The sequence below is a fragment of the Dendroctonus ponderosae genome, unplaced genomic scaffold (genome assembly GCF_020466585.1).
Source record: "Dendroctonus ponderosae isolate FM_Combo_2020 unplaced genomic scaffold, Dpon_F_20191213v2 Dpon_F_20191213_3, whole genome shotgun sequence".
Classification (NCBI taxonomy): domain Eukaryota; kingdom Metazoa; phylum Arthropoda; class Insecta; order Coleoptera; family Curculionidae; genus Dendroctonus; species Dendroctonus ponderosae.
In genome coordinates, this window is record NW_026018508.1 from 13,697,864 (window position 1) to 13,706,998 (window position 9,135).

General features: G+C 37.4%; 4 protein-coding genes and 1 long non-coding RNA gene across 5 annotated transcripts in view; 3 read left to right on the forward strand and 2 right to left on the reverse strand.

Annotated features, from left to right (window-relative positions):
* The first annotated feature begins 209 nt into the window (after nucleotides 1-209).
* On the forward strand, nucleotides 210-2,408 carry LOC109537299 (GPI transamidase component PIG-S). Its single transcript, XM_019903935.2, has 3 exons — nucleotides 210-708; nucleotides 771-1,761; nucleotides 1,815-2,408. The coding sequence occupies exons 1-3, from the start codon at nucleotides 630-632 to the stop codon at nucleotides 1,921-1,923; spliced, it is 1,179 nt and encodes a 392-aa protein (XP_019759494.1). The 5' UTR covers nucleotides 210-629; the 3' UTR covers nucleotides 1,924-2,408.
* Nucleotides 2,171-5,447, reverse strand: LOC109537298 (transmembrane 9 superfamily member 4). Its single transcript, XM_019903934.2, has 9 exons — nucleotides 5,235-5,447; nucleotides 4,784-5,175; nucleotides 4,579-4,725; nucleotides 4,251-4,528; nucleotides 3,854-4,057; nucleotides 3,571-3,792; nucleotides 3,321-3,516; nucleotides 3,079-3,262; nucleotides 2,171-2,971 (listed from the first exon to the last, which is right to left on the reverse strand). Exons 1-9 carry the CDS (start codon nucleotides 5,295-5,297, stop codon nucleotides 2,732-2,734), a joined length of 1,926 nt encoding a protein of 641 aa, XP_019759493.1. The 5' UTR covers nucleotides 5,298-5,447; the 3' UTR covers nucleotides 2,171-2,731.
* Nucleotides 5,448-5,677: 230 nt separating this feature from the next.
* On the forward strand, nucleotides 5,678-7,756 carry LOC109537296 (cleavage stimulation factor subunit 1). Its single transcript, XM_019903931.2, has 7 exons — nucleotides 5,678-5,883; nucleotides 5,968-6,155; nucleotides 6,332-6,578; nucleotides 6,633-6,777; nucleotides 6,891-7,129; nucleotides 7,250-7,407; nucleotides 7,467-7,756. Exons 1-7 carry the CDS (start codon nucleotides 5,789-5,791, stop codon nucleotides 7,718-7,720), a joined length of 1,326 nt encoding a protein of 441 aa, XP_019759490.1. The 5' UTR covers nucleotides 5,678-5,788; the 3' UTR covers nucleotides 7,721-7,756.
* The window catches only part of LOC125504019, a 4,885-nt gene continuing 3,173 nt past the window's right edge, over nucleotides 7,424-9,135 (reverse strand). The window contains exon 2 of the long non-coding RNA XR_007281259.1: nucleotides 7,424-7,729. This is a non-coding gene — a long non-coding RNA (uncharacterized LOC125504019). The remainder of the gene's footprint in view (nucleotides 7,730-9,135) is intronic.
* LOC109537295 (tripartite motif-containing protein 45) overlaps nucleotides 7,775-9,135 on the forward strand; it is an 8,595-nt gene continuing 7,234 nt past the window's right edge. Inside the window, exons 1-3 of the mRNA XM_019903930.2 lie at nucleotides 7,775-8,074; nucleotides 8,668-8,800; nucleotides 8,865-9,079. Coding sequence (XP_019759489.2) covers nucleotides 8,676-8,800; nucleotides 8,865-9,079 — 340 coding nt within the window. The 5' untranslated portion in view covers nucleotides 7,775-8,074; nucleotides 8,668-8,675. The remainder of the gene's footprint in view (nucleotides 8,075-8,667; nucleotides 8,801-8,864; nucleotides 9,080-9,135) is intronic.

The following is a 9,135-nucleotide window of genomic DNA, read 5'->3' on the forward strand; positions in this document are numbered from 1 at the left end:
TTATCAATCTGTAATAAAAAACGTGAGGAAATTCTGTCTTTTTTAAAGACAAACATTTTTGAGGCGAAATACCCAAAAAGAAGTTTGTAAAAAAAATATTAAATTAATTTTACAAATTTTTGAACGCACATTTTCATTTCGAATCCGAGGAGCTGATTAAATTAATTAATTAATTAAGTTTGCGCTAACCCAAACTTACAGCACACACGAAAGTATACTATTCCCTTTATTTATAACCATTTTGTGCAGTCTGGCAACAACATATTTTATTACATTTTGTAAATGTTTTCTAGCCTGATTCTATCGATCATCCGCATTTTTTCTTTTTGAATGTACTTTGTTTAAGTGTACTTTAGGGGAAAATTAAAAAGAACGCCGAAATCCGCCAGATACAAAGTGAAATAAACTGTATATAAATAATATATTGTCTATAAAAAAAATATTGATAAAGCGAAAAACTGTCTATATGCCCCTCATGAGATCCTGAGTCATCCTATGTGCCCCCCAGTTGACGTTCCAAAATCAGTTGAAACAGTTTGTCAACAGTTAGTTAACCTCAAATTTGGTAACCCAAACAACATTTGGAAGCTTTAAGTAAAAGTTGAATAAAAAATACTGTACAATTAACAATGAGCCATAAAACTGCCCCAAAGAAAGTCCAGGATTCAAAGAAAAGTGCTCTTGCAAAAGATGCCAAACTCGTCGAAGGTAACGTTAATAAGACACTCCTTTCTCGCATCCGCTGTTTCAGAATTCAAATTGCTTTTTAGATGATTCTGAGCGCAAATTCCGAACCTTGAGTATACTGTCGTACTTCATAGTTCTAGTGCTGCTGGGAATTCCCATCTGGTGGTATACAACGAGGGTTTATAGGGCTCCCTTGCCACTCGAGGATATTGATGAGCTCCGAATCAAAGCTACCAAAGCCAGTGACTTTGGTATACCTTTAAGCCTCGAATATGACATACTTATAACGTTCGTTCACCCAGACCCAGAGTCAATTAAGATCCAGGCTGATGGATCAGAAATTGAGACACTCTTGCAGGACTTGCTTAAAAAGTTATCACCGATTTCAGAGTTTGTAGTCAAATCGCAGTGGTTGTACTTAATCGAATTAGCGGCGATACCCAGAATGGTAATGGATTTTAATCTCATACTGAAAAACCAGCTGCCCCATGTTATCACCCCATTAGAAACCAAATTGTGGTCTCATGCATCGCCAAGACCAACCATCAATTTGATTGTGTATTTTCCGCATTGCCACACCGCACCGTTGCATATTGCCGACTCTGATAACAACATATCGCCAACAAACGCTTTTGTGAGTCCCAGATGGGGCGGAATTTATCTGGTCAATCTGGATGAGTCCTCCTGCAATTCGGGCCACTTTGCAGCTGATTCGAAGGAGATTGCATTGAATTTTCATCAAATGTTATTAGAGTTGTTCCATTTAAACAACACCTCCGAGGCTGTGTTGACGGAATTTAAACTGAAAAAAATTGAAGAAATGCTGGAATCTTCCAAGAGAACTTTGAAATCCCTGGCTCAATTGCTCTCAGAAATAAATAGCATTGTGATAAGTGACCAGGTAGCGAGTCAAATTAATTTAGCATTACACAGTGTGCAGGAGGCTGAAACTCTACTGGCAACTGGTGACAAAGAGGGTGCTTTGCAGTATGCGAAGTTGGCTTTTAAAAATTCCGAAGAAGCTTTTGCTCATCCTTCCCTGTTGGCCCTTTTGTACTTCCCAGATGACCAAAAGTGTGTATGATGTATGTGTGTTAATCAGTCGTATAATGTTCACTCATTTTCAGGTATGCCATCTACATTCCGCTGTTTCTGCCTGTGATGATTCCTGTTATTATGTCTTTGATTCAAATAAGGAAAAAACGAGGTAGTGCTGCGAAGGACAAAACCTCTTAAAGACTGAACTGTTGCGGCATTTTGTTACTTTAACTTTGATGGGTAAGCAAGTCGATTTAGTATTAATAATTCAAATGCAACCAAAATTATGCAAAAGCTGAAAACTAGTCAGCAAAAGTAATAAAGTAAGCGAATTTTACTACTTTGTCGACCTTAATTTTTGACAAAGTAGTAAAAATTTTGTTCGTATGCCCAACCAAAACACAAGTGAATGTTTTAAACATTTGTGTGGGTAAAAAATAATTAATTACAGCAAAGTTATAATTTTATTTTGTGTTATTCGCGTTTACAACGCACTGTACGAAAACTTAAATTCCTAAACCCACCCTAATAGTTCATCAAACGTGTATTAATTATCATTTTATACTAAATTTCGTTTTTAAATAATAATCTTACAGTGTAAGTATAATGCTTATTATAAATAAATCGTATGTACATGTTTCATCTGAATGATTCCATTTAATAGAATGAATTCAATAGCTAAATCTATATTTATTAAAAGATAAACCTGCGAAGTGTTTCCCTATTTCTCTAACTGGATCCGTTTGCTGCCTTTATGCTGCAGATGCAAATTTTCCCGTTTCAGTAAAATCCGCCTGGATGTGTCTTTATCGTAGCACCTAATCACTTTTGCGCGGTTTTCACGATTTAATATTATTACTGAATATGTTCAAAAACATTTTCAAGATTTCACGTTAACATTAAATGTACAATAATCCAAATTCGCTATTTAAACAGCAAATTTATTAACACAGTTATTCATGCAAAGGTGCGGTAATCGTTTCAATCGTTATTGTTCGTGGCCTGCTTAATCGATCTTGACTGCAGCATAAATTCTCTTAATAAACAAATATGCTGCATAATAGCCAATGGTGCCGGTTAACAACCAAAAAGTAAATACCATCAAACCGGTGTAACCGATGTAGAGAAGCGTAGGGATAAATTCGGTGATTTCCAGCTTTGTCATAAAATAGAAAAAGGAGTAAACGAGAATGTAAAAGGCTGATCCGCCGGAGACCATAAAGCTTCTCCACCACCAGTGGTAGTCCTATTATAGAAAAAAAAACACTTGCTAAGTCCAAGACATTTCCAAATAAACGCGATTTTTTCTGATAAAAGAGTATGTATGTGAAAGTACAATAAATTATCACTTACCTCGCCACAAAGTTGGAAATAAACCATTACAATCGATATTTGTGAGCAGGAAATGACCAGTATGATAAACACCAAGAACAGGAACCCAAAAAGATAATAAAATTGGTTCTGCCAGATCGCCGTGAATATAAAGAACAGTTCAATGAATACTGCACCAAATGGCAGAATGCCCGCAATCAAGGTACTGAAACACAAAAGTCCTTGATAGAGAAATTTAAAAATCGTTCGTGCATGATTCTCACCATAAAATCGGATTCAGACACCAACGCTGATCAGGAACTTGGCGCGGAATTTGATTGGTTCTTACGGGGTGCTGGTAAGGCTGTTTGCGATATCCGAAATAGTATCCTAAATATACCAGAGGAAGTGAAATAAACACCCACATTAATAGCAAGGAAATCATTGTGGAGAAAGGCACTGCTCCACTGCTCGCTTTGCCTGAAAACGCAAATGCCATAAAACGCTGAAAGTTAATTTAAAAAAAGCATGTACCCCATATGAAGAAGTTAAGCACAAAACATGATACAGCCAGTACAGCAGGGTAGAGAACGGCAGTTAAAAATGCGGCCTTTTTCCATTCTCTTCCCTTCATGGTCTTGTAAAGTCTTGCCGACATATATCCAGCTACCGCTCCGTTGATTAAGTAAAATATTATCGCTGCATTTGTTAGCGCTCCTCTGGAAGCTGGCGACAATATTCCCAACATGGCAAAGACTAGTCAGAAAGATTAATTGGAGAAACTCGACACAACTTGCTTAGATTATTGCTGGCTTACATAATGTTGGCAATGCCATCAAGAAGATTTGTACGCCAGACCCCACAAGTGCAGCAAATAACCGTGAGTTTCTCGGCGGTCTGAAAACATCCCCATGCACCAACTTCCATCCAGTTTCTTCAACGGCATCATCAAAGAACTCATCCGCATTGTACTTTGCAATGTCCTTTCTTAGAGTTCTCACCATAATCATAGTCAAAATACCTACAATTCAACAGCTTAAGCATTGTACTAAATATCTACACAACAGTGAAATGTTTACGGAAAATATTCCACTTTCAATAGAACGTGGAATATTTTCAACAGGCCCCCATAACAATTTTGAAACAGATTTTGCAGCCACATCATGTTTGTGGCATTTTCTATGTCTCTGCGATTTGAGCTATTCGCGATTTACCTGATAAGAAGAATATAATCACAATGGAATTGACGATGGAAAACCAATGAATTTCTGCATCGGTCATTGCCAAATAGGTGTCCCATCTGGAAGCCCAACTGACGGTGGATTCTTCCCATTCCACTTCATAGGTAAAGAACAGTTTTGTGCCTGTTGTGGGATCGACCACTTGGGGCTTGGCGTCTTCTGGAAAGCTGCAGCTTTTCCCATCAAATTTCACTTGATCCATCGCAACTGATTTGGCTGTTAGGCCAAATCCTACTACGCGATAAACATCCCTGAAAATGGCAGCGTTAATGCCAATAGATCGCATTATTGCAACCCTTACGGTTGGGGTTGGTGATAGTATAGCTTGAATTTGAGGTGATTATTGATTATGCTTCTATCTCCTACAGTGTTCCCTAATCTATAGCCATGCTCATATTCATTCTCGTCGTTCTTTCGGAGTGTTGCAGCTGGAAGATTGTCCACTAATCTGAAATGGATGAGGATTTATGGTTTGAATTAAAACCTCCAGTCATTGATGTTCTTACAGGTGAACGAAATACTCATGCTGAATTCTATCCACAACCATTTGGGATTCTCCAACACTCCAATGCATGGGGCTTTCAGGAGAATGGCACAACAAGGAGCACTGATTGGATGTGGCCATTTTCACCAAATATGGAGTGTTAACAATTCGATCGCCTCTAAGTACTTCGCCCAAATTTTCAGACTTGTAATGAATCGCACTGGCGCCTCCTTTCGGTAAGCAGAAGGGAAGCGAGTAATACTCATAGGGCAACTGTGTAAGAATACTGGTCATTTTAACTGCCTTAACTTCAATTATATCTCCCTTCTGGAAATCGGCTGGCGCCATTCCTGGCACGTAAAATTGGAAACTTCCATGTATGCAAAGCAGAAGTAAAACTGCCAATCTTAAGTTCTAAAAATACGTTCAATATTACTTAGAACTATCAGTGTTTACTTAGAGGCAAGACTTACCAATGGGGTTAAATGCATTTTGGTAGTAAAGCAGTATCCTGATAATAAATCACTTTCGGTCATCAGTTACTGAGCGTTATTAGCAGCGAAGGCATGCAAGAGAATGGAACATTTTCCTAAATCTAATTAAAAGAATTGTTCATATCATAATAATTTACTGCTGGGGTTGACGTAAAAAAATGTGGCTATGGTTAGGACGGGGTGCGACTAATTATACTTGTCAGAGACGTAATTAGGGTCTCGATTTGGCACGGTGGGGTCTTTTAAAAAAAAATTAATAATAAGGAGGGCACAATTAAAATTAGTATTTATAAACAATTATTAGGTATTAATTTTCGAATTCTAGGTCTAGTAGCATCTAATTAGCCTAATACAAAATTGAAAATGTATTCAAACAATTGGGGGAAAATTGACATTAACATGTTAGATGATGAGAGAAGAAGTTTTATATATCTAACCTTGATAATGGTTTGTTTAAAAGCGTTGTCAACATCAATAGCAGATCAACAGAACAGAAACTCTGATTAGTTTTTCCTTCCAGGATATTTAATAAAATGACCAACTCTAGCAACATGTTTCTAAGCGAAGACGACCCAGATCCGAACAATCTGATTAAAAGTCGAGAATTTTTGTACAGACTGATCATAAGGTAGCTAGTTCAAAAAATTTCAAACTCACTATGATTCTTATTTCCCGTATACATTTTCTGCATGAAATGAATTCTGCATTGCAGCCAGCTGTTTTATGATGGCCATCAGCAGCTTGGACAAAGTCTGGCTCAAGCAGTGCAAGCAGAGCCTGCCTGTGCTCCAAGCGACAGGTTATTTAGGATAACATTAGCTGGGTTGGAACATGAACCCGACAGGAAAAGCAGACCGCCAACTATTGGAATCGGAAATAATACCATTGGACCAGGGCTTGGTACGTTTGCCTGTAAAATTGGCCCCACATTAATCCACATTCTGTTAGTTATGACAAAACACTGATTTGCTCATTGGCAAAAACATTTGTAGAATAGAACGTGTTTTGGACATTTTACGACTGTTTAAAGGCAAATTAAAGACAAAAAAATTGTTGCACTAATGTATTTTGTATAGATTTGGAATTTGAAACGGACTCTAGCACACTTGCGCCAGAACCAGCGCTTTATGAAACGGCTTACGTTACTTCACATAAGGGTAACTGCAGGGCTGGTTGCTTCTCTGCAGACGGGCAACTAATTGCAACTGGAAGTGTGGATGCCAGCATCAAAATCCTAGATGTAGACAGAATGTTGGCGAAATCAGCCCCTGATGAATTGGACCCATCCAGGGCCATTGAGCAACAAGGACACCCAGTTATCAGGTTTGCTAGTTTTTCTAATAGTAAGCAGGAAATTTATTACAGACTATTTTCTAGAACATTGTATGACCATATGGAGGAAGTCACCTGCCTAGAATTTCACCCAAAGGAAACAATACTCTGTTCAGGATCGAAAGACCACAGCATCAAGTTGTTTGATATATCTAAGGCCAGTGTGAAGAAGGCATTCAAAACCATATCGGTAATAAAGCAGACTTTTTACACTGTTCAAACTCATTTAGAACATCTTTTTTTCGAATAATCAGCATAATTTTTTGAAATCGCTTTTGATCGCTTCCTATTTTGAATGTTTAGGAAGCTGAACCGGTTAAATGGTTCTCATTTCACCCCAGTGGAGATCACTTAATCGTTGCTACAACCCATCCAGTAATCCGAATGTATGATGTGAATACTCTGCAATGTTATGTCTGCCCTTTTCCCAATCAACAACACACTCAAACAGTCACTTATCTTAAATGGTCTCCTGATGCAAAGTGCTTCGCCAGTTGCAGCAAGGATGGAACCGTCAAGATATGGGATGGAGTTTCAAATAGGTGAGTAAATTTTGTGGCAAACATTTTAACTTCAATCATTTTAAACATATAATTTAGCGCAGTAACTGCATGAGAGATCAGCAAAATGTTGTTGACTGAAATACTGTATATAATTTGTAGATGTGTTAATACCTTTGTAAAAGCTCATGATGGTTTTGAAGTATGCTCAGTGTCTTTTTCACGCAACGGCAAATATCTGCTATCGTCTGGAAAAAATTCAATATGTAAGCTGTGGGAACTCTCGACCAGTCGGTGCCTGATTGCCTACACTGGAGCAGGTAATGAAGCAAATAATTCAATCTTCAATATAGTGTTTTTATGAAATCGTCTCTAATAGGCACAACTGGGAAACAGGAATATGAGGCTCAAGCAGTGTTTAATCATACTGAAGACTATGTGCTATTCCCTGACGAAGCGACCACATCCCTATGCGCTTGGAATTCCAGGAATGCATCCAGGAAGCAACTGATGTCTTTAGGGCATAATGGAGCAGTTAGACTGATCGCCCATTCGCCCAGTCAGGCTGCATTCTTGACTTGTTCTGATGATTTCCGCGCTAGATTTTGGTATAGAAGAACCCCAACATTGTAAACTTCGTTTCTGAATAATAAAAGTAAAAATGATCAATTTTTGTGTCCATCAACCGGCCTTAGGCTTAGGAAACTCGCTGGAAAGGAAACTATCGTGTTTCCACAAGGTTGCTAACGCATCGCTTTTACCAGTTCGTCAATAAATTGTATTTCTACACCCAGTATAGAGTGTGAATGTAAAAATAAACACAAACAGTGCAGCATTTGTCAAGCGGCGCACGTTGCAAATAGCGTCGCGGCGGGAAGAGTCGTAAAATTACTCCAGTTCCCTTTAAAACATTCATGATTCATTTATCAAGAAATAAATAGAATATTTCAGTATTGTGCTCGGTGATAAGAAAAATTAGTCGTTTTGGTAAGTCTGTACATTTTTTTAAAGTATTTGTTTCTATTCGTATAAGCGTATTTCCACGCATTATTAAAAGGTACAAACCACCTTTTTTTATTGAACACATTTCCTAAAAGTAACATAAATCATTACCACCGCCTAAAAATATGTTGCCTGGTGTGACTTATTCTGAAAGAAACATTTTTAGCAACCGATGATTATTTTAATTTATGATTTTGATTCATTAAGCTGGATTGAAAAACGAATCCAACATTAATATTTGGAAAATTCAGGTTCCAAATTCAAGGCAAATCTATTAGAAATGTTATAAAATTTTTATGTGTTCATAAAAGTTTAGGTATTTGAAGCTCATTTTGTAAGTGCTTTGCTTGGCGTTTGATGAAAACAAACCGACCTAATCATCATTATGTATAGAATGTCTATTATTTTAAAGTTTTCAATGTTTTAAAACCCAAAATAGGCGTCCACCAGATTTTTTTGATTTATCTGCAAGGTTTGTTACAAAATATATGTAAATAACATATTGAAATTGCCATAAAAAAGTTCATTAGAATGACAAGCAATATGCAATTATTAATCATTATATAATTTTTTATCAGGTATAATAATGGATATTGATAGAATATCGTACATCTTTGGAAGTTTTGCAAGACGACGACAAAGTCAAGAAGTCGTTTTTTCCAGCAAACGAAAATCTGTGGACACAAGTAAAATCTGGCACGAAAGATCAAAGTAAAGCCTCAAACTCATAGGGTTGGCTGCGAAAATTAACGACCAAAATTGCTCTAAATTTAAGATCAAGTCCCCTAAACACCAAAAGATCGCTACAAAGTCCACGTGGAAAACCCGCGATTGGGTCGCCTATTGAAGAAGCAAAATTTAGGTGTCCTTTGTGCAAAAATCCGTATTTCGAACCCAGAGTTTTGCCCTGTTTGCACAGTTTTTGCTTGAGGTGCCTGGAGGATTTGGAAAAGAATAATTTCGCAACTTGGAACGAGACTGAGTTGAATGGTACGATTAATTTCACTTATTTAGTCACATAACAAATTGCTGGCTTTTTTGCTAAT

Bases quoted from the DNA above. Each gene is read 5' to 3' on its own strand.
- LOC109537299 (XM_019903935.2), top strand. From the start codon at position 630: ATGAGCCATAAAACTGCCCCAAAGAAAGTCCAGGATTCAAAGAAAAGT. The intron at 709-770 runs GTAACGTTAATA...ATTGCTTTTTAG, and splicing joins AGATGCCAAACTCGTCGAAG to ATGATTCTGAGCGCAAATTC. The intron at 1,762-1,814 runs GTGTGTATGATG...ACTCATTTTCAG, and splicing joins TACTTCCCAGATGACCAAAA to GTATGCCATCTACATTCCGC.
- LOC109537296 (XM_019903931.2), top strand. From the start codon at position 5,789: ATGACCAACTCTAGCAACATGTTTCTAAGCGAAGACGACCCAGATCCG. The intron at 6,156-6,331 runs GTACGTTTGCCT...TATTTTGTATAG, and splicing joins TACCATTGGACCAGGGCTTG to ATTTGGAATTTGAAACGGAC. The intron at 7,408-7,466 runs GTAATGAAGCAA...CGTCTCTAATAG, and splicing joins GATTGCCTACACTGGAGCAG to GCACAACTGGGAAACAGGAA.
- LOC109537298 (XM_019903934.2), bottom strand. From the start codon at position 5,297: ATGACCGAAAGTGATTTATTATCAGGATACTGCTTTACTACCAAAATG. The intron at 5,176-5,234 runs GTAAGTCTTGCC...ACGTATTTTTAG, and splicing joins AAATGCATTTAACCCCATTG to AACTTAAGATTGGCAGTTTT. The intron at 4,058-4,250 runs GTAAATCGCGAA...GTTGAATTGTAG, and splicing joins GATTATATTCTTCTTATCAG to GTATTTTGACTATGATTATG.